The sequence below is a fragment of the Aspergillus fijiensis genome, assembly GCF_003184825.1.
Source record: "Aspergillus fijiensis CBS 313.89 unplaced genomic scaffold BO72scaffold_5, whole genome shotgun sequence".
Taxonomy (NCBI): domain Eukaryota; kingdom Fungi; phylum Ascomycota; class Eurotiomycetes; order Eurotiales; family Aspergillaceae; genus Aspergillus; species Aspergillus fijiensis.
This window is the reverse complement of record NW_024468981.1, coordinates 234,120-255,775: the sequence shown is the minus strand read 5'-3', so window position 1 is coordinate 255,775 and position 21,656 is coordinate 234,120. Positions and strand designations below refer to the sequence as shown.

The 21,656-nt window shown below is 59.1% G+C and overlaps 8 protein-coding genes across 8 annotated transcripts; all 8 read left to right on the top strand.

Annotated features, from left to right (window-relative positions):
• Positions 1 to 41: 41 nt before the first annotated feature.
• BO72DRAFT_395995 (uncharacterized protein) lies at positions 42 to 2,446 on the top strand (the record flags this gene model as incomplete). The annotated part of the gene is made up of 3 exons (XM_040942017.1): positions 42 to 1,264; positions 1,628 to 1,688; positions 1,751 to 2,446. The coding sequence occupies 3 exons, from the start codon at positions 42 to 44 to the stop codon at positions 2,378 to 2,380; spliced, it is 1,914 nt and encodes a 637-aa protein (XP_040805420.1). The 3' UTR covers positions 2,381 to 2,446.
• A 327-nt stretch (positions 2,447 to 2,773) lies between these two features.
• BO72DRAFT_420917 (MDR family MFS transporter) lies at positions 2,774 to 4,450 on the top strand (the record flags this gene model as incomplete). Its single annotated transcript, XM_040942742.1, has 1 exon — positions 2,774 to 4,450. One exon carries the CDS (start codon positions 2,774 to 2,776, stop codon positions 4,448 to 4,450), a length of 1,677 nt encoding a protein of 558 aa, XP_040805419.1.
• Positions 4,451 to 4,894: 444 nt separating this feature from the next.
• BO72DRAFT_474599 (aldehyde dehydrogenase) lies at positions 4,895 to 6,758 on the top strand (the record flags this gene model as incomplete). The annotated part of the gene is made up of 8 exons (XM_040947277.1): positions 4,895 to 5,182; positions 5,259 to 5,313; positions 5,368 to 5,469; positions 5,519 to 5,533; positions 5,591 to 5,648; positions 5,710 to 5,925; positions 5,975 to 6,360; positions 6,425 to 6,758. The coding sequence occupies 8 exons, from the start codon at positions 4,895 to 4,897 to the stop codon at positions 6,706 to 6,708; spliced, it is 1,404 nt and encodes a 467-aa protein (XP_040805418.1). The 3' UTR covers positions 6,709 to 6,758.
• Positions 6,759 to 7,222: 464 nt separating this feature from the next.
• Positions 7,223 to 8,773, top strand: BO72DRAFT_420910 (cytochrome P450; the record flags this gene model as incomplete). The annotated part of the gene is made up of 2 exons (XM_040942741.1): positions 7,223 to 7,432; positions 7,480 to 8,773. Coding segments are annotated over 2 exons (1,504 nt in total), but the record flags the coding sequence as incomplete, so codon positions are not given.
• A 407-nt stretch (positions 8,774 to 9,180) lies between these two features.
• Positions 9,181 to 10,475, top strand: BO72DRAFT_483093 (S-adenosyl-L-methionine-dependent methyltransferase). The gene is made up of 2 exons (XM_040947772.1): positions 9,181 to 9,411; positions 9,480 to 10,475. Exons 1-2 carry the CDS (start codon positions 9,206 to 9,208, stop codon positions 10,396 to 10,398), a joined length of 1,125 nt encoding a protein of 374 aa, XP_040805416.1. The 5' UTR covers positions 9,181 to 9,205; the 3' UTR covers positions 10,399 to 10,475.
• A 691-nt stretch (positions 10,476 to 11,166) lies between these two features.
• BO72DRAFT_465327 (flavin-containing monooxygenase) lies at positions 11,167 to 13,133 on the top strand (the record flags this gene model as incomplete). Its single annotated transcript, XM_040946704.1, has 2 exons — positions 11,167 to 12,806; positions 13,058 to 13,133. The coding sequence occupies 2 exons, from the start codon at positions 11,167 to 11,169 to the stop codon at positions 13,131 to 13,133; spliced, it is 1,716 nt and encodes a 571-aa protein (XP_040805415.1).
• Positions 13,134 to 16,971: 3,838 nt separating this feature from the next.
• Positions 16,972 to 18,743, top strand: BO72DRAFT_444456 (uncharacterized protein). The gene is made up of 2 exons (XM_040943815.1): positions 16,972 to 17,085; positions 17,158 to 18,743. Exons 1-2 carry the CDS (start codon positions 16,986 to 16,988, stop codon positions 18,492 to 18,494), a joined length of 1,437 nt encoding a protein of 478 aa, XP_040805414.1. The 5' UTR covers positions 16,972 to 16,985; the 3' UTR covers positions 18,495 to 18,743.
• Positions 18,744 to 19,486: 743 nt separating this feature from the next.
• Positions 19,487 to 20,991, top strand: BO72DRAFT_492233 (N amino acid transport system protein; the record flags this gene model as incomplete). Its single annotated transcript, XM_040948269.1, has 2 exons — positions 19,487 to 20,866; positions 20,932 to 20,991. The coding sequence occupies 2 exons, from the start codon at positions 19,487 to 19,489 to the stop codon at positions 20,989 to 20,991; spliced, it is 1,440 nt and encodes a 479-aa protein (XP_040805413.1).
• Positions 20,992 to 21,656: the final 665 nt, after the last annotated feature.

Below are 21,656 nucleotides of genomic sequence, written 5' to 3'. Positions count from 1 at the left end.
ACACCTCTTGCGGCATCCTTCTCATCCAGACAACTACCGCAATGTTCAAATTCTACCCATCCGACTTCTTCCACTTCGAGTTCCTCCGAGTGCTGGCCAGCGCGCCCGCCGGCGGGGCCGAGACAGGCGAGTGCCTGGCGGTGCTCCCGCAGGTGGCAGACGGGGACGCCGAGGCGTGGTACCGGGCGTGGACGGCGCAGGCGCAGCAGGCGCGGGGGCTGGGCGACGAGGCGCTCGTCTCCGGGGACACGCTCGCCGCCTCGGGGGCCTACCTGCGCGCCAGCAACTACTTCCGCGCCAGCGAGTTCTTCCTGCACACCCGGCCGGACGACCCGCGCTTGCTCGCGGCGATCGAGCATAGTGTCGCCGTGTTCGACAAGGGGGTGGATCTGCTGGATACATGCACGGTGGCGCGGGTGGAGATTCCGTACGAGGAGGAGAAGGGGGCTGCGCGGCTGCCGGGCAGATTGTATCTCCCCCGGTCGGGTGCCGCGCAAGCAGGCCAAAGCCAAGGCAAAAGCAGGCTCCCGCTCCTCATCATGACCGGCGGGTTCGACTCGACGCAGGAGGAACTGTACTTCTTCGGGCCGGCGGCTGCACTTCCGCGCGGCTACGCGGTGCTCACCTTCGAGGGACCGGGCCAGGGCATCTGCCTCCGCCGCGACGGGCTGCGGCTGCGCCCGGACTGGGAGCACGTGACGACCAAAGTGCTCGATGTGGTGGAGAGCCAGCTGGCTAAGGACTATCCGATCGACTTGGAGAGGGTGGCAGTGGTCGGCGCCTCGCTGGGCGGGTACTTCGCTCTGCGGGCGGCGGCGGACTCGCGCGTGCGGGCGTGCGTCTCGTGCGATGCGTGCTACGATCTCTTCGACGTGACGCGCAGTCGCATGCCCGGGTGGTTTATCAATGGGTGGCTGAGTGGGCGGCTCAGCGACGGGTTCTTCAACTGGGTGGTCAATAGACTGGCTCGGTGGAGTTTCCAGCTGCGATGGGAGTTCGGCCACAGCATGTGGGTGTATGGGGTGGAGACGCCGGCGGAGGTGATGCGCTGCATGCAGCAGTACCACGCCAGGGGAGTTTTGGAGAAGGTCAAGTGCAGTACGTTTGTGACGGGGGCGGCGGATACATTCTATTTTACGCCAAAGCAGAATACGGAGCCGATCTTCGAGGCGCTGGGGCATCTCCCGCCGCAGAAGAGGCGGTTGTGGGTCGGGAAGGGGGTCGAGGGGGGTGGGCTGCAGGCCAAGATTGGGGCGTGGGCGGTGTTTCACCAGAAGATGTTTGCCTGGCTGGATGAGCAGTTTGAGATCAAGCGGGGGACGGTTGTCTAGATAGTGGTTCGGTGCGTTTGTGACTGTAGTGGAAAGTAGCCGATTGTCCTTCGGAGCTTTCAGCGTCTATGTCCCAGATTACGAAGTTTCTACTGTTTTGTCTGCTATCGGATAACATCCTTTGACTTAGCTCCAATCACTACAAATCTTCTTAAATTTATTGCAAAGCCTTTTAGCTCCATCAGTAATCTCACATCCTTCGGAGGCAGCGAGTGTCAACAGGCAGGTATATAATCCCGCCGCGTCTCCGCCGATTGCGCCCACTCCAAACTTCCAACCACCAACCAACCATTCAGCACAACAATGGCACCCATCGGCCGTCTGTACACATACATGCCCAACGCGCGGGTCCTGAAGGTGACTCCTCAACCCCCTTACCCCTTTCCCTTCCTCCCTCCCCACCTCCTAACAAACACCAGATCCAAGCCGCAGCCGCACTAAACAACCTCACCCTCGACATCCCCCAACCCTTCGCCTTCGGCACGGCCAACAAATCCCCCGAATTCCTCCAGAAATTCCCCACCGGCAAGGTCCCCGCCTTCGAATCTTCCGACGGCGAGGTGACGCTGGTCGAATCCGACGCGATCGCGCAGTACGTGGCGGGGTGCGGGCCCGCGGCGCCGGCGCTGCTGGGCCGCAATGTCGCCGAGCAGGCGGCGGTGCGGCAGTGGATCTGCTTCGCGGAGAACGAGGTGTTCCGGAACATGGCGGCGGTGGTGCTGTGGCGCGTGGGGATGCGGGAGTACGATGCGGGAGTCGATGGCGAGGGGGCGCAAGGGTTGGAGGAGGCGTTGGCAGTGGTGGAGCGGCATCTTGCGGGGGGGGAGAAGGAGAAAGAGTACCTGGCGACGGAGGGGGGGTTGTCCTTGGCGGATTTGACGCTCGCGTCGGCGCTGTTCTGGGCGTTCATGCATTACATCGATGAGGAGATGAGGGGGCGGTTCCCCCGGGTGGTGCGGTGGTATCTTCGGGTGGTTGCGGCGGAGAGGGTGAGGGAGGTGTTTGGGGAGCCGTGCTTGGTTGCCGTACGGAAGGTGGCTCCTGTTTAGTGGGCTGCAGCGTGTAGGAGTGTTGGAAGCTGAAAGGAAGGGGGGTCCGGGGTTCTCCCCCGGATGTGTTTACTTTGGACTTAGGGTTAGTATTGCCAGGAAGCTGAAAGAAAGGGGGGTCCGGGGGTTCTCCCCCGGGACGGCATACTCTGGGACTTAGAATTGAGGCTTATTGGGAAATCGAAATTGATAAACGGGGGGTGTCCGGGGGTTCTGCCCCGGAACGTGTTTATTATTCCAGGTGTACATTAGGGTTGAGCATTGCGTAGCTTATATGATCTGCAGTGTAACCGCAGGGAATAAATCCTTTCGGCGAGATTCAGCCCCTCAGCCAAATTATATAGACCCTAGTCATATCACACTGGCCCCCTCCTCCCTACTCTCAAGTACAACATGTCTGAACACAATGTACACAATGTGCCAGCACAGCCGAATGCCCCTCCCAAGAAGGGCCTGCGCTTCTGGCTCATCTTCCTAGCCATCGGGATCGCGACTTTCGTGGCCGCTCTCGACACTTCGATCATCTCGACCGCCCTGCCCACCATCACCGCCGACCTGGGCTCCGAGGAGCTCTACATCTGGATCATCAACACCTACCTCCTGTCCTCGACCGTCTCGTCGGCGATCGTGGGCCAACTGTCCAACATCTTCGGTCGGCGCAGCATGACCACCCTCGCGCTGCTCATCTTCGCCGTGGGGAGCGCCATCTCCGGCGCCGCGCGCAACACGGGGATGCTGCTCGCGGGCCGCACCATCCAGGGCCTCGGCGGCGGCAGCATCACCACGCTCTCCGAGGTGCTCGTGTGCGACATGGTCTCGCTGCGCGAGCGTGGCGTCTACGCGGGGATCCTAGGCGCCGCCTGGACGCTCGCCGCCGTGGTCGGGCCCATCATGGGCGGGGGGTTCACGCAGAACGTGTCGTGGCGGTGGATCTTCTACATCAACCTCCCGATCGCGGGCAGCTCGCTGTTCCTGATCGTGACCCTCCTGCGGGTCCGCAACCCCCGCTCCGACACGAGCATCCTGCGCCGTCTGCGCACCATCGACTGGGGCGGCATCACCCTGCTCACCCTGGGCGTGACCGCCATCCTCCTCTCGCTCACCTGGGCGGGCACCACGCACCCGTGGTCCTCGTGGCGGACGATCGTGCCCCTCGTCCTCGGGTTTGTGGGACTGCTCGGGTTCATCGCCTACGAGGCGCTGCCGCCCGAACCGACGATGCCACTGCGCCTGTTCCGCAACCGCACCGCCGCCACCCTGTTCGTGATGGCCTTCATCTACAGCCTGCTCCTGTTCTGGGTGTGCTACTTCCTGCCCATCTACTTCCAGGCCGTGCTCAACGCCACCCCGACCCGCTCCGCCGTCATGCTCTTCCCGGTCGCCACCACCACCGCCCCTGCCGGCATCGTCGCCGGCATCCTGATGACCAAGACCGGCCGCTATCGGAGCTTCCAGTACGTTGGCTTCGCCCTGATGACCATCGCCTGCGGGCTCTTCACCCTGCTGGATCAGTCCACCACCACCGGCGAATGGACAGGCTACCAGATCCTGTTCGGGGTCGGCACCGGCATCGTCTTCACGACCGGTCTACCCCCAATCCTCGCCAGTCTCCCCGAAAGCGACGTCGCCACCGGCACAGCCACCTGGATCTTCATGCGCAACTTCGGCGCCATCTGGGGCACCGCGATCCCCGCGGCGGTGTTCAATACGAAAGCGAATACCCTCGCGTCGCAGACGATCGATGATCCTACGGTCAGGGGGCTGCTGGTGAACGGAGGGGCGTACGAGCGCGCTACCAAGGCGTTTATGAGCTCGTTCAAGGACAGACCTGAGGTGATGCGGGCGATTCGGCGGCTGTACGTGATCAGTCTACGGGAGGTGTGGCAGGTCAGTATTGCGTTCTGCGGGGTGGGGTTCCTGCTGTGCTTCTTGGTCAAGGCGTATCGGTTGCGGGAGGAGCTGAATACCGAGTATGGGATGCAGGCCGAGGGGGAAGGGGAGTCCAAGACGAGGATCGTAGGGGAGGGGGTCGAGATGGGGAAGGGCGGCCGGGTGGAGGAGGCGAGGTAGACTGTCTCTGTCTTACTGCATTCGAACCAACTCAATCGATGCTCTGTCCAGAGAGCTATATTCATGACTAGGTAGCTACTACATTGACTCTGCAATAGGGCCGTGACTCCCTGTGTTCAACCGGTAGTGCGCATCCTGATGTGTACCTAGAGTAGGGCTTCCCGGGGGAGAACCCCCGGACCCCCCTTTCTTTCAGCTTCCTGGCCACACTCAAGTCCCAGTTAAGTCTTAAAATACAGGTTACCGGGAAGCTGAAAAAAAGGGGGGTCCGGGGGTTCTCCCCCGGAACGTGTTCATTCCAGGGCTTAAGGCTGAGAGAGCCGCCGAACTCACCGAAACTCGCCGACACCACTTGCACACATGTCGATAGAAGAACAGAACACCAAACTCAGACAACACAAGCTTGCTCCAACACCCAACCCCTCCGCACAGACAGACGACACCATGTCCCTCGACTTCACCACCTTCCACAACATCATCGCCGGCCAGCCGCGCTCCGCCGCCACCGTCCACGCGGGCGTCTCGCCGCTCACCCGCGCCAAACTGTGGGACGTCCCGGTCGCGACCGCGCAGGATGTCGACGACGCGGTCGCCGCCGCCACAGCGGCCTCCCGCGGCTGGGCGACGGTGCCCTACACCGAGCGCACGCGGCTGCTGGGCGAGTTCGCGGATCTCTACCTCCAGCATGCCGAGGAGTTTGTGGAGCTGTTGATGGCGGAGACGGGGCGGAGTGTATGCCTTGCCTTTTTTCTTTTTTCTTTTTTTTTTGCGGTGTGTCTTCCTAGTGTGCAGGTTTTGACGAAGACAGAGACAAACGGCCGCGATCGAGGTATACTGGGCGGCGGAGTGGTTGCGGTATCCGGGTGCGTACAGGTCACCGCAAGACATAAGGGAACACCAAGCTGACGCGTGTTCAGCCAAGTACACCCTCCCCGAGACGAAGCACGAAGACGACGAGCTCGTAGCGATAACCAAGTACGAGCCCCTGGGCGTGGTCGCCGCCATCTGTCCGTGGAACTGTACGTGCCTTGCCCTTTACCACCAGCCATGCTTGCTAACCAGCACCAGTCCCCATCAGCCTAGGTATTTACCGCATCCATCACCCACTTCTCCAAGCAGTTTCTAAAATTTTACCCCTAGCAATGGGCAAAATCGCCCCCGCAATCGCAACAGGCAACACCATCATCGTCAAACCCTCGTCCGTCCCCCTTCCCCTTCCCCTCCCCCCTGTAGCACCCCAAACCCAACTAACAAACAAGACCATTCACCCCCTACACCACCCTCAAACTCATCCACCTCGCGCAACGCATCTTCCCCCCGGGAATCCTCCAAGCCCTCAGCGGCGACGACACGCTCGGCCCCCTCCTCGTCCACCACCCGCGCATCCAGAAGATCTCCTTCACGGGGTCCACTGCCACCGGCCAGAAGATCATGCGCGGCTGCGCCGAGACCATGAAGCGGTTTACCCTGGAAACGTATGCCCTTCCCCTCCCAAAAGCCGAAGAGACGGGCTGACGCACGCAGCGGCGGGAACAACGTCGGGATTGTTTTCCCGGATGTGGATGTCGCGGCGACGGCCGCGAAGATTGCGGGCGGGTTGTGGTTCAATGCGGGGCAGGTGTGCATCAATGCGCGGCGGCTGTATGTGCATTCGTCTGTTTATGGGGAGTTTGTGAGGGTTTTGGGGGATGTCACGCAGAAGATGGCGGGGGGTGTGGGGCCGGTGCAGAATGAGATGCAGTTTGAGAAGGTGCAGGCGGTGCTGCGGGAGTGTAGGGAATTAGGGCTGAGGTTTGTGGCGGGTGGGGAGGAGGGGAAGAAGGGGGGCGAGGAGCAGGGGCTGTTTGTTCGGCCCGTCGTGCTGGATAATCCCCCGGATGAGGCGGGGGTCCTGCAGGAGGAGGTTTTTGGTGGGTTTTCTGGTGATCGATTGACCCGTGGGTTTGTACTGACTGTGACTGTTGTGGATTGCAGGGCCTGTCGTCTCTTGCAAGCCGTTCGATACCGCGGATGAAGTGGTGGGCATCGTGAACGAGGGCACCACCGGGTTGAGCGCGATTGTCTGGACGGCGGATGCTGAGTTGGCGGAGAGAGTGTCGGCCCAGTTGGACGTGGGGAATGTGTTTGTGAACGGGCCGCCCAAGCCAAATGCCTACGTGCCCTTTGGCGGCCATAAGCAGAGCGGGGTGGGGGTCGAGTATGGGCTGGAGGGGCTGTTGGGGTTCTGTCAGGTTAAATCGGTGCATGTGTACAAATAGGGGTATTGACGATCGTTGGGGGAAAATTCTGTTAGGCTTGGTATGTATTGGGATTGCGTGTTACCAGGAAGCTGGAAAGAAGGGGGGTCCGGGGGTTCTCCCCCGGGACGTCTTACTCTGTGTATACATTAGGGTTGAGTGTTATGGGAAGTTGAAAGAAAGGGGGGTCCGGGGGTTCTCCCCCGGGGCGTCTGATTCTGTATATATTAGGGTTAAGTGTTATGGGAAGCTGAAAAGAAGGGGGGTCAGGGGGTTCTCCCCAGGGACGGTATACTCAATGACTTAGGTTTGAGTGTTATTCAATAGGAACAACGGGTCAGTAGTCTTACTGGGCCTTCATAACCAGTCATGCCACTGGTATTAGCATTGGGCTGAGCCCAGCTGGCGGATCGGCGACTTTTGGCCATCGCCGGTAGTCACTACATAGTTCACTGTTCACTTGTTCCACTAGATAAATAGCCAGCGTCCACCAGCGTCCATTAGGACCACCGCCCACTCCAAAAAAGACAGCCACCATGGCGAAAATGCACGACATCACCGGGCTCCTCAAGCCCTACCTCTCCGGCATGAACCTCGTCTGGACGCTCCTCCTCGTCGGCTACATCATCCCCAAGCTATTCCGGTACCTGCAGCGACTCTTCTCCCCGGTGTCGCGCATTCCCGGTTCATGGCTCCACAAACTCACCTCCTTACCCCTCAAGATCGCAATCGCCAAGGGTGAAAGGTAATCTCCTCCCCCCTCAAGATCGTCACAGGGGTCTAACAACCCAGCCACATCTTCACCGTCGGCCTGCACAAGAAGTACGGCCCCATCGTCGCCCTCTCCCCGACCATGATCTCCATCTCCGACGCCCGCGAGATCAAACGCATCGTTCACACGGAGGACTGGGCCAAATCGGAAGCTGTGTACGGCAACTTCCGGCAGGACCCGCAGCGGCCGACCCTCCTGGCCTTCACCGACAAGAAGGCCTACAGCCAGCGCAAACGCCTCGTCTCGAGCATGTTCGGCCTGCGGTACATCCGCAGCATGCAGCCACTGATGCGCGACTGCATTTCCGTGCTGGTGGATGAGCTCGACAGACAGTGTGCCAACGGCACCACCACCGTGGACATGCAGCACATGATCCAGTCGCTGGCGGCGGACATCATCGGCGTGACGACGTTCGGGCAGACCTTCGACCTGGTCAAGAACGGGTCGCATCCGCTGCCGGACCGGCTGAAGCAGGCGCTCAAGCTCTCGGGCATCCTGCAGTTCATGCCGTGGCTCACCAAGATCCCCTTCATCCCGAACCGCGACCCCTACGTCAGCTGGTTCACCAACGAGATCGTGGCGAAGCGCCGCGCGCAGATCGCCAGCCGCCAGGGCCCGCCCCGCGAGGACCTGCTCCAGAAGATGATCGAAGCGGCGGACGAGAGCCCCGCCTCGCCGTTCCGCGTCTCCGACATCCAGGACGAGAGCGTCGTGCTGCTCATCGCCGGCAGCGAGACCACCGCCAACGCCGAGCTGTTCACCCTCATCCACCTCCTGCGCCACCCACGCAAGCTCGCCGCCCTCTACGAGGAGATCGACCGCTGGTATCCCCGCAGCGACCCGCGCCCCACGGACTGCGACTACAGCATGTCCGGCATGGTCTATCTGCAGGCGTGCATCGACGAGACCATGCGCCTGGTCCCCGGCCAGGCGACGGGCAGTCCGCGAGAGTCGCGCAAGGACGAGACCCTGCTGGGGTATGACATCCCCAAGGGCACGACGGTCTTCCCCACGACGCAGGAGGTGCATCTGGACGAGGCTCTGTGGCCGAACGCGACCGAGTTCCTCCCCGAGCGCTGGCTGGACGTCTACGCCAAGGGCGAGGCCAACAGCCTCCCCTACTACCCGTTCTCGGCGGGCAGTCGCGTCTGCATCGGCAAGCACTTCGCCGCGCAGGAGATGCATCTCTCGCTGGTCTCGCTGCTCCGGCGCTTTCGGTTCGAGTACGTGCCGGGCCAGGATGAGTCGACCGTGTTTCGGATCGCGCAGCAGATGCGGGGACACAGATATCTCATGACCGTGGGAAGGAGGTAGCTGTAGCCCTGATGCTGTACAGAGTTCATGTTGTTGTGATCTTCCTAGGTACCTTAGTCTTAAGTCCTAGAATATACCGTTCCGGGGGAGAACCCCCGGACCCCCCTTTCTTTCACCTTCCCAGTAACACTTAAATCTAAGTTCTACAATCTACCGTCCCGGGGGAGAACCCCCGGACCCCCCTTTTTTTCAACTTCCCGGCTTAAAACAACCCTTATCCCTGAGCTGTAACGCACAAAAGTCCCGGAATTTCCTACTATCATCGAGCTATGCATCGAATGCATCCGTAACAGTAGCAACCCACCGAATCTCGCCGGCTGTAACTCGCCGACGACTGCAGATGCTAGTATATATACCACCACGACCGTAACCAGTACCCTACACACTCAAACGACCCAGCAAAGACCCATCAAGTAAATCCAGGCCATCAACATGTCCCCCGCCAAAGTCAGCGCCAATGACGTGCCCATGCACGGCAACGGCTTCTACAGCTCCAACTCGGCCCTGCAGCACGCCGCCATGCTCCACGCCCTGCCTCTCCTATCCGCAGCAGCGACAGCATCCAAAGCAAAGCAGCAAGACCCAACCTCGCGCCCCCTCACAATCCTCGAATTCGGCTCCGCCCACGGCAACAACTCGTGCGCCTCCCCAATATTCCCCAATCCATACCCCCACCCCCTTTCCCAACTAACCAAAGATACTACAGTCACACCCCGATAGCCACGATCCTCAAATCCCACGCCCCGGCCCCCACCCGCGAAATCCACCTGCAATTCAACGACCGCCCCGCCAACGACTTCACCACCCTCGCCGCCAACCTGACAGCCATGACCTGGCCCACCACCAACAACAACAGAGTTTTCACCTCCCTCCTCCCGGCCTCCTTCTACTCGCGCGTCGCCCCGAAGGGAAGCGTGGACGTGGCCTTCTCGCTCGCGGCGCTGCACCACCTCGACCGCGTCACCCCGGTGCCGCCGCAGGGCCCCGTCCCGACGCACGAGGTCCGGCAGGCCGAGTTCCGCGCGCAGGCGCACGCCGATCTCCTCGCTTTCCTGGCGCATCGCGCGGAGGAGATCGTGCCGGGCGGGGGGCTGGTGCTGAGCTTCGTGGGGCAGGAGCTGGGGCCCAACGGGGAGGAGATCACCAACTATGCGGGGCCGGTGGACGCGTGTCGCGCGGCGATGATCGATATGCTGCGGGCGGGCGTGCTGAGTCCCGCCGTCGCGACTGTGTTCGAGGTGCCCGCTTATAATCGCTGTATGGCGGATGTGCGGCGTACCCTGGCGGAGGGGGCGGTGGTGGCGGATTGGGAGGTGGAGGAGGTGTTGGAGCGGAAGGTCGTGCATCCTGCGCTCCAGGAATTGGAGGATCGGAGGGAGGCGAAGCCGGGGATGGAGGAGGAGCATGCCGAGTGGTATGCGCGCACGGTGGTGGATTGGCTGATGGCTGTTGTGGCGGGGTATTTTGTTAAGGCTGTAAAGGAGGGGATGGGCGTTACGGATCAGACGGTGGTCGATGGGCTGTTGGCGGAGTGGGTGGAGCGGACTAGGGCGAGGTTCTTGGAGGAGCATCGGAATGAGGCTGTTGAGTGTTGGTTTGTTTATGTTCGGTTGGGGAGGAAGTAGATTGTCCTTGTTCTTCTGGGGCTTGGTTTTGGTTGTCAGGGGCTTGGGATGTATGTCTTTCAATTTGGGTGAATATGAATATGCTTGTTGGGTGCTATTGGGTCACGTTCATTGTAGAACTTAGGGTTGAGTGTTACTGGGAAGTTGAAAGAAAGGGGGGTCCGGGGGTTCTCCCCCGGCACGTGTTTATTCTAGGATGCCTAAGATTGTATTTTTTCTTAGGGTTGAGTATTACCAGGAAGCTGAAAAAAAGGGGGGTCCGGGGGTTCTCCCCCGGGACGTGTTTGTTCTAGGTGTGTATTAGAGTCGGTCTCAGATTAGGGAGTTGAAGAACTACCTTAATCTACTCCACATTGCATAACTGAGTAAGGATTGTGGCAGGTAAACCAGCTGGCAGAGACAGCCTGCAGCAGCACAATCAGAGTGGATACACACAGCCTCGTCCCACAAGGCACACAGCTATTGCAGTCGGTTGCTCACTGCTCTCTTTGAGTGGGTTTGAGGTTCCCACCCGGGGCGATCTGTATCGGCGCCGTCGGCGATATTCACCACCCGGACCTCGGAGAGATAGGATACTCGCCGGCCAACCACCAACACAAACACCAACACACACCAACAACACCAAACACGACCCATCGTGAAAGTAAACTGTGGCATGACAGATCTACTCGCCGAATCGGACCTCGCCATGCATCAACTATATTACAATCAGATCGCCATGAGACTCAACCTCACACAACCCACATCTCTCCCACAACCCTAAGCACCATGCATCGCGAGCTCAAAGAATTCTCCCATCCCCATGGCTCCACGGGCATCTACGAGGACAACCTCCAGGTAGATGTCCTCATCGTGGGCGCCGGGTTCAGCGGCATCTACATGCTGCACGAGCTGCGCAAACAGGGCCTCAAAACCGTCGTCTACGAGGCGGGCTCCGACCTGGGCGGCACGTGGCGGTTCAACTGCTACCCCGGAGCACGAGTCGACTCGCAGGTGCCCCTGTACCAATTCTCCATCCCCGAGACCTACAAGGACTGGACCTGGACCACCAACTACCCCGACTACCAAGAGCTGCGGGCCTACTTCGACCACGTCGACAAGGTCCTCGACATCAAGAAGGACGTCGCCTTCGGCAGCGTCGTCGTCGACGCCCAGTTCGACACCAGCCAGAGCCGCTGGGTCGTGAAGACCCAAGACGGCCGCACCGCGTACGCCAAGTACTTCATCGCCGCGGCGGGCGTCTCGTCCAAGCGCTACATCCCGGAGTGGGAGGGGATCGAGAACTTCAAGGGCCCCATCCACCACACCTCCTTCTGGCCGGAGCACGAGGTCGACGTGCGCGGCAAGCGCGCCGCCATCATCGGCACGGGCGCCTCGGGCGTGCAGGTCACGCAGGCGTGGGGCCCGCAAGCCGGCCACCTGAAGGTCTTCCTGCGGTCGCCCAACTACTCCATCCCGATGCGCCGCAAGGAGCTCACCGCGGACGAGCAGAACCAGCTCAAGCCCATCTACCCGCAGCTGTTCGACCTGCGCGAGAAGACCTTCACGGGCGCGCTGGTGGACTTCAGCGAGCGCAGCGCCCTCGAGGACTCCGAGGCCGAGCGCGAGGCCTTCTACGAGCAGCGCTACCAGACCGGCGGCTTCGACTTCTCCACCGCCAACTACAAGGACACGATGCTCAACCCGGTCGCCAACCGGTACCTGTACGACTTCTGGGCCAAGAAGACGCGGGCGCGCCTGAACGACGAGCGCGTCCGCGACCTGCTGGCGCCCGTCGAGCCGCCCTACTTCTTCGGCGGCAAGCGCTCCTCGCTGGAGACGGACTTCTACGAGCAGTTCAACCGCGACACGGTCGAGCTGGTCGACGCCAAGAGCAACCCGATCGTCGGCTTCACCGAGACCGGCATCCGGATGCAGGACGGCACCGTGCACGAGGTCGACGTCGTGTGTCTGGCGACCGGGTTCGACACCACCACCGGCAGCATGATCAACCTGGGCGTCCGCAGCATCCACGGCACCACGCTGCAGGAGGACTGGTCGCAGGCCGCCGAGACCTACCTGGGGCTGACGGTGGCCGGCTACCCCAACCTGTTCCACCTGTACGGCACGCACGCGCCCACCCTGTTCAGCCAGGCCGTGACCACCATCGAGGTGCAGGGCCGCTGGATCGCCGACGCCATCAAGCAGATGGAGCGCCAGGCCATCCGCTCCATCAATCCCTCGCGCGAGGCCGCCCACGCCTGGAAGCTGCAGATCCGCGCCTTCCAGAATGCCAGCTTCTTCCCCACCGTCCACTCCACCTACATGGGCGGCTCCATCCCCGGCAAGCCTTTCGAGTTGGTGTCCTACCCGGCCGGAATGCCCATGTACGCGCGGCAGATTCGCGACGCGCTGCCCGCGTTCCCTGGGTTCGAGGTCGTGAAGGCCGACGGGGAGAAGGGGGAGAATCCGGCGCCGGGCGGGCTGGAGGCGACGACGAACTTTTTCGAGCGGTTGTTTGGGATGCCGCCTTCGTCGGCCAAGGAAGATCTTGCGAAGCAGGATAGCTAGGTGGTTTTGTTACTAAAGTTGACTAATGATTATGTTTTTTGTTGTGCCTGTTGTATCCCGTTCCTCCCAGTAGAGGCATTGAAGCAATTGCACCTTGATGTATACCTAGAGTAAGACGTTCCGGGGGAGAACCCCTGGACCCCCCTTTCTTTCAGCTTCCTGGTAACCTCAGTTCTAAGTCCTAGAATATGCCGTCCCGGGGGAGAACCCCCGGACCCCCCTTTCTTTCAACTTCCCAGTACAACCAGTAGAGTCATCAAGACACCTTTCTTCACACATTTGTTATGTTTAAATACGCCTCGTCAAATTCATTCTTAATTACTCAGAAACCAGTAGCAATGATTGATAAGTCTGTATTCGCTTCTCAGTGGCTCGGTCGGTGCACAAGACAAAGTATACAACCCCCTCACCAAATATATATGTACCCCAACATCTGCATGTATCCCCAATCCGAACTCATCTTAACAAAGAATTCAAGTAAAATAGACCCACTAAATACTTAATCCTAATAATCACAAGAAGCGAAACCCAAAATCCCACACATAAATCCCCAGAATACGATCGATCACCCCATCCAGCACCCGGATCGAAGACTAAACCCCATTCCAACCATCAACAATCCCCTCCAGCTACAGTGTGTACACACCCCCAAAACACCAATCAACCCCATCACCCTTCCTCAAGCCTTCTGGAACAAGAATACAAAAGAGTCAGCAGCGCGTAAGCGTATTACCAACACGACTCGACACACCCGATTACTCGCCCGCCCGCCCGCCCGACCGCAGAAAACCTCCACGTGTCCTGTCCTCCTCCTCCTTCCCCCGCCCTCCCGCGGAAGCCGTCCGCTCGGTCGCCCCCAAGCCCTAACTTGCCGTCTAGGCCGTCTACTTCACTAAAGTTCGTGCTCTAACTACTCAATTAAACTAAGCTAGACAGATAGACAGACAGAGCATCATGCAATCGAATATCTGGCCCAGCACGGCAAGTCACCGCGTAAGAGTAAGAACCCTAATCCACGGGCCCTGATCTTAGACTATAAGTCAGCGCTAGTAATCTCGCTGCCTAGAAGTAACTTATCAACTGGCGTGCTGGGTTGGGTTGTTTGTTATTGTTTATGCTCTGTCGACGGCGGAAGTGATAAATCACTTACCTAGTACTCCGTAATCGAGGGGCAATGTCCCATTCAAAAATAGCATGTACCTTGCTCATTCGCATATGTTCGACTCGACTCACACTCGGACATATCTGCCAAGGGTGGCTAGGCGTCCTGCCAGGGCGCTAATCTATTGGGTGAAGAGTGCAAACACCTTGGAAGAGATTTCGGCAGTGCACTCGTATCCGATCGAATCGATTTGTGCAGTACTATTTTGGCTATAGGTTACCTACCACACAGCTATAGCTAACGTTACTCAGTGATAAGTAAGTAAGAAAGTGAGATGACAGTGCCGAGATACCCTGGAATGGGTCTGGATCTCGCCGGGGCTACTGGGCTACTGGGTTAGGTTAGGCTGAGCCAGAGCCAGAGCCTCGAGGCGTACCATCCATCCCCCGGGGTGGCATGATGCAGACCGAGCCAAAGACGAGGCTGACCGACCGACCGTCGGGAGCGCGAAAACTTAAGTACCCAGTGTACATCCAATATGTACAGTACTTAGTATGAGCGGTGCTGATCCTTCAGATCCTGTGCATCCTTCATGATGCGATGGGTCAGGGATGAGGCCATAGCCATGGTGTTCTGGCTGGAGGATTCACGTCGTTAGTCCCCGCTGGGAAGGGAATACGAGGGCCAAAACAGTACCCGGGCGGGTGTGCCAGTCTATTAATTGCAAGGAAGATTATGGGGACGGGGTTAGTGGGGTCATGTGATTGCTAAGCTTTTTCGGGGCTTGGTATCATATCATATCTGTTTCTCACGAGACGCACGATTCATGCTATTGACATAGTAGTATACTGTAAGTTGGTGATCAGGTGTGTGTTCGAAAAGAGGAAGACGGTCTTGATCAACCCAACTCCAAAGCAGTAGGCGTACACTCAAACACTGGCATCTATCGGAGCGAATTTCCCCCCCGACCGCCGCCGAGAGCATCTCGACCCACTGCCCCCTCCGCCACGGCTGATAGGTCAAAACCCACCGATCGGCCGGCTGGCGGGGCACTAGGTTAGTGGGCGTTTCCTTTCTTAACGTGAAGAGGAGTCGAGTCGAGACTACTACCTTAGTTCAATGTTGACACAAAGCCTGGCTAGTCGTGAATCCTGGTGCTGCAAGGGCTTGGTCGTCCTTGTTTCCCCAGTTGGCTAACGTGGGGGCGGAGTTCTCTTCACTCCTCCCCTTGTTCTTCTTCTTCAGTGCCCTTAGACTTGGAACAATGCAATAGCATTGTCAACTGGACTCGCTAGACAACACCGAACTAGCCCCAGCCTACTCCCTACCCATCTAACTTACGAGTAGTCAAAAATGCTGCAGAGAAGCATGCATGGTATCGTCAACCGTTGGGGTCCAAAACTCTTCCTTCCATCGGTACTCCACGCCAACAGTCCCGGTTATCCGATCCCCACTGCCCTGCCCCCCCCCCTCCAATGAGCCTCACGTATCATACCCTAAAAAGGCCAGAGAATCTGAATCTGCAACCCGTACGTCACCGCATGGCTTAGTGCAGCACATGGCAACAACCCTGCAACCGGTGCTATCTCGCCAATCCTTCCACGTCAACATGCCACCCTCCCTGAAGGATTGCCCTTTTCCTTGGTTTTGCTCATCACTCGGCATGAGGTTAGTGCCGAATCGTTCCCTGGCTGGCTAGTAGTGGTGCGAGTTGCATGTTGCAGGTCGTACCGATAGCGACCTCTCCAGCGAGATTGGCGGTTGGAGAGATTGACCCCTGCCACTCGCTGCACACTACCAGAAATCCCCAGCAAGGCTGGCCGTTGGTTACACGCTCCTACACCGCCCACCTTTTGCTGTTTCGGATGGAGAGATTATGTCAGGTCGTATGTGTCAGAACATCGGCAGCGCCTGGGCAGAGTGGAGCCAAGGTCAGTGTCCTGCACTGACTTGCACCGCCGACATCAGATCATGTCCACTGCAGAGCCTCCTCGCCCGCGTGTCTGCAAGTCTCGGGGAAACACATCTCGATCGCAACCCCTCCGCCCATCCAAGCGGCAGTTCGTTTTGCCCAGGTTGAGCCATTTCCGGTTTCCACCAACCACCAGGTCGCATCAGGCAGACCGCAGGATTCATCGTGCGCATCCCATCTGATGGCCGGTCTGATCCATCGCCAATCTTCACTGAAACGCACACCTTCCATTCAGTTCCAGATCATGCAAACCTCCCCCTCCCCCCCAGCGAGTCAGTGTTGCATGTGGAGACTAGACCTGCAGCAGGATCGTGATGCCTGCGCAGCCACGAGCGGTGCCAAAAGTACTCAGCAGGCGGCGCGGCTGCTGCCTCGCTGCAGGGAGGTACGGTACATAGATAAAAGCACCGAATGTACCCGGAGAGGTAGGTTTTCGTTGCGCTGCGATTCTCAAGTACTGTCCCCGTTTATACAACATACCTCCTGCGACTCCTTCCTATCATGTCACCGACTATGAGTTTGACGGCGTCGCACCCACAGCAGCCGCAACCGACCCCCCAGAGTAAAGCCCCGCTCACCCGCCAGGCGTGCAACCGCTGCCACGCCTCAAAGCTGAAATGCCTTCGTCCGCCGGGGGTCACCACCAGTAAAGCATGTATCCGCTGCATCAAGGCAGATGCAGAGTGTGTCTACGACCCGCCCCAGCGGTTCGGTCGGCCCCGACAAAAAAGCCGGCCTCAGCCCGAGTCAGGGCCCCCCCGCATTGAAGCCCGAGAGCCCGAGGTCCCCGATCCTCGACGGGCTCGGCATGGATCGACGATCGGGGCCCGCTGGGAGAGTAGCGAGCGAGAGAGCAGCGGTAGCCTCGCCCCTTCGTCCGCTGCGGAGAGCCCCTACACAACAGCGGCGGGGAGCCCAGACAACCGAAGTAGTGCCGCCGTCGCCGCGGGCCCGTTGGCCGGCATGGATTACGCCTCATCACACTTCCCCGAGCCCCTGGACAGCGAACGCACCAGTGAGCTCCTCGATGCGTTCCAGTCCGACTCCATGCAGCTGGATGTTGGTGAGACCTGTTCCCTCACTCCGCATCCCCAATGCACGTAGCACCCGGCTGACGGTTCTTGGCATGACACAGATTCATACTGGGGAGAACCCGGTCCGATGATGCCTCCCGCCGAAACAGTCCCATATTCGGATTTGCTTACCGGTCCAATCGATCTTGACTTCACCGTCTCCGACCAAGACGATCGAGCCAAGATCCCCAAGCACGCGCTCGATCCTGCTCTGGCGGTCGCGGACATCGAGTCCACCGCCGACGACTACGTGCTCGACCTCGTACAGCTGCAAGCCAGCGTGAACCAGAATAATCGCGAATTGGCCGCGATGATCCGCAAGGCCCAGTCGGCACTGAAGATGTCTGACGGACGCGGAGGGCAAGCCGTGCCAATCCCCGATTCCCAGTTCAAGACCCATCTGCAGCGTAATCTCAAGGCATCGGAGCAGACGTTGGATGTCCTGCACCGCATCAACTCCCAGTTGGCGCCTGGGTCACGCGAGACGCGCCCACCTTCTCGATCGTACGGGTTAGATCCGACCCTGGATCGACTGTACGCCGACTGCGTGAGCCAAGATCATTCGTTTGGGGTCGGGGAGGACGAGTTGGGAGGGCGCGCGACGACGCCTCCCGGAGTCTCGGCAGCCGACCCCCAACACAGTATCCTCGCCTTCCTTGTGCTGACGACCTACCTCCGTCTGCTGCACAACTTTGACGCCCTCATTTCCATCCTGCAGGACCGTCTGCGGTGTTCCGCCAGTCTCGACCCGCGGCGACCGCTGCATCTCAGCGAAGATATCGCCGCGTCCGACAGCAGCTCTAACCCGCTCCTCGACGTGTCGCTCGGGTCGTTCTCCTTCTCGTCCTCATCCGCGAGGTCATTGCAGGCCATGCTCAACGTGCAGATGATCAACACCGTCCTCACGAAAATCAAATCCTCCACCCAGCGGATGCTGCTCGGCCCCGATTACCTTCCCCCTTCCTCTTGCTCCTCCTCCGCGTCCACATCGTCCACTGCCTCCACCACCTCTTGCTCAACCAGAGCACCTCCCACCTCGGCCACCGGAGGACCCCACCACCCAGCCACCGCAGGCTCCATTTTCTTCCATCCCGCACACTCCCACTCCCATTCCTCGTCCGACCACTTCTTCTCTCAGCCGGAAGGCAGAGGCTATGCTCCCTACAACCACGCATTCCACCCTCCTCCCCCATCGCGACACACGCACAACTACCCCACTCCAGAGACCATCACTCCACCATCGTCGGTTCTCGGCGGAGGGACAGGGACCACCCCGCCGCCCTTTGTGTCGGGCGTCGACCACGTCGTCCGCCGGGCCTTGGCCGAGGTGCACGAGCTGGAGTTGAGTTTGCGCAACCGCGCGCGGGCGATTCAGCAGTGGAGTGAGGAGGGGTTCTAGCCCGACCTTGCGGAATTAGCGGAGGGGTGTGCTCTGCTCAGCTGCACTGGATAGTTTCTCCTCGGCTGAGAATTGATTCTCCCTTGATGTCCTGTTTTATAAAAGGATAGATTGATTAGATAGTAGACGACGGGATCAATGGATAATCTTCGGATAATGCTGCCGTTCTGCCGGGTGTGACCGCCTATGAAGTGGTTGAAAGACAACGTCATTCTGCGATAGTTAGACTGAACCAGCCCATCTGCAGTCGAATTGAATTCTTCACGGAAGGATCACATCATGTGATCTCGACCTGCCAAGCCATCTAGAAGCCCTCCGACCACAACACCGAACGAGCTACCATGTGTCATCCCGCGTGCATTAATTGAACTCGGCTGCTGTATTGGCTGCCCCCTTGCATGCTGGACAATGACATTGATATAATGCTGCCGGTGCGGTGCAGACATAAGGGACCAAGCATGATGTCAATCTTCTGTGGAGAGGGATGCGAAGAACACAGCCTGAACATGATTTGAAGATGAATCATGCCACGACGAGAAGAACCCACCGCCCAGCGAAAACTCTGCGGCTTTTCCCGAATTTCCCGACAACAGAACGGGTCGAAATTCGGGAAACACCGCCAGTTTTCCGCCACCCCGTTATTGGCCCTGAGACCGACCCAGTCACTGTTTATAGTTAAAAGGCCCTCAGGGCGACCAATCAACAACTCGGGACGGACATAGATCGACCCGCCGCGGGGGTGTGTAACAGGGTAATCGCTCTTCCCGCCGGTATTGTCTCGTTTTCTCAATCCCGCGGGTAAAATCGAATCAGAAATCTTTTGTGTCACATCGCCAGAGACTGCGTGCGAATCATGCTCACCACTGCTGCTGCTGCTGCTGCTGCTTGCTGTCAATCCTGAAGCTTGTTTCTTCTTTTGTTCCTGAGCTTGTGTGCCCCCCTGAGATAACGGGAGATTCTTAGCATCTGACCTGTGACCGGTCTAGCTCACCATGAGCCGCCCGTCCAATGGACTGTTAGATGGCAGTGCCACGCCCGCCGGCAAGGATTATGACTGCGAGAAGACCACGAAGCCGCGGTCATCCGGCAAAAGTGCTTGGCTCGGCGAGGGCAAGCTGCCTGAGGCCGTGGACGATGGAGACCAGCAGATCATCGAGGCCGGAGAAGCCAAGTACCACCGTCTGGGGTGGAAGGGGCTCACTATCATGCTGATTGTGGAGGCGATCGGGTTAGGCTCGCTGTCGATTCCCTCCGCGTTCGCGACGCTCGGCATGGTCGCCGGCGTGATCTGCTGTGTCGGCATCGGCCTGATCGCTATCTACACCTCCTATGTGATTGGACAGGTCAAGCTGGCGTACCCGGCTGTCCGGCATTACGGCGATGCGGGGGCCCTGCTGATGGGCCCCTGGGGTAACGAGCTGTTCACCTTCATGTTGATCTTGCAGCTGATCTTCCTGACCGGCTCCAACTGCCTGACGGGCACCATCGCCCTGCAGCACATCACCGGCAGCGGCATCTGCTCCGTCATCTTCAGCGTCGTGTCGGCGATCATCCTGCTGCTGCTGTCCATCCCCTCCTCCTTCGCCGACATGGCCTGGCTGGGGTACCTGGACTTCGTGTCGATTGTGGCCGCCATCGGCATCACCATCATCGCCACGGGCGTGCGGGGCACGAACTCGGCCGGCGGGCTGGGCGCGGTCACCTGGTCGGCCTGGCCGCAAGGGGACCCCAGTTTCTCCGACGGCTTCATCGCCATCAGCAACATCGTGTTCGCGTACACCTTCGCCAGCTGCCTGTTCTCGTTCATGGACGAGATGCACACACCGCGCGACTTCACCAAGTCGATCTGGTCGCTGGGCATCCTGCAGATCGTGATCTACACGGTGACGGGCGCGACCATCTACGCGTTTGTCGGCCTGGACGTGCAGTCGCCCGCGCTGCTGTCGGCGGGGGCGCTGGTCAGCAAGGTGGCCTTCGGGATCGCGCTGCCCGTCATCTTCATCTCGGGGGCGATCTGCACCATCGTCGCCGGCCGCCTGATCCACGGCCGCATCTACGCCAACAGCGTGACCCGGTACATCAACACGCCCAAGGGCTGGATCACCTGGTTGATCCTGATCACGGTACTCACCATCCTGTCGTGGGTCATCGCCGAGGCCATCCCGTTCTTCGACGATCTCCTCTCCATCGCGTCCGCGCTGTTCACCTCGGGTTTCTCGTTCTACCTGCCCCCGATCATGTGGTATGTCCTCATCCGCGAGGGGCCGTGGTACTCGCGCGAGAATCTGTTGACGAGTGTCGTCAACTTCCTCGTGTTCATCTTCGGGTTGGTTGTGCTGGTCGGTGGCATGTATTCCAGTGTTCAGGACATCGTAAGTTTTTTTCCCCAGTCAACTCTGTTCCCGGTGTGCAGAACGGGCTCTAACGAGGATGCTAGATCAACAACTACCGGGAGGGTGACGTTCGCTCCCCGTTCACCTGCGGGAGTGTTAGCTAGATGCATTGGGTTTCTTGGGTTTGCTTGATTGGTTATTGCATTCGCATTCGCACACGCATACAGACGGCTTGTTTTAATGGTATGATATGGTACGATATTCGGAAGACACTCGCATGAGAAAAGTTTGGGGTTGAAGGGTGCTTTTCAGAGGAGCGGCATGAGCATGGCTGATAGACCGTTGGATTTGCTTCGTTTGCTGTACTAATATCATGAGGAACTATGGTGATACGACGACACGGTTGTTGCATGCTTGCATTAAGGCACGGCGGAAGGACAGTGTTGTACATAGCCTACCCACGATGGTAGATGAACATATAATTTGCACTTGATGTTGGATGAATGGTTTCGATTTGACTGAGGTTAAGGCGGTGTTGTTGGTGGAAGACGAGACGCGGCGAGGAGATGTTGACGCGGGGTCATGTGATTAGCCTGCGGCTGCTCATTGGACTACTGCTTTGGGCGAAAGATTGGCGACGCAACTCCAAGATATTAAGCTCTTTATCTTGCTGGAGCCAAGTATCTTAGAAGATGCGTTGGGTCAAACTCAAGGAACAGGAAGGCTCTCAAGACTCAGCGTAAAGAGATAGTCATTAGTATGTACAATATTCATCCCAAATCGTGTCTGCCGCACGCCATAACGCAGTGTGCCGCTTGGCTAGCATAAT

What these genes read in the sequence shown, in the direction of transcription:
- BO72DRAFT_444456 (XM_040943815.1), top strand. Translation starts at nt 16,986, where the DNA reads ATGGATTACGCCTCATCACACTTCCCCGAGCCCCTGGACAGCGAACGC. An exon ending in CTCCATGCAGCTGGATGTTG is followed by an intron (nt 17,086 to 17,157) that starts GTGAGACCTGTT and finishes GGCATGACACAG; the next exon opens with ATTCATACTGGGGAGAACCC.
- BO72DRAFT_483093 (XM_040947772.1), top strand. Translation starts at nt 9,206, where the DNA reads ATGTCCCCCGCCAAAGTCAGCGCCAATGACGTGCCCATGCACGGCAAC. An exon ending in TCCGCCCACGGCAACAACTC is followed by an intron (nt 9,412 to 9,479) that starts GTGCGCCTCCCC and finishes AAGATACTACAG; the next exon opens with TCACACCCCGATAGCCACGA.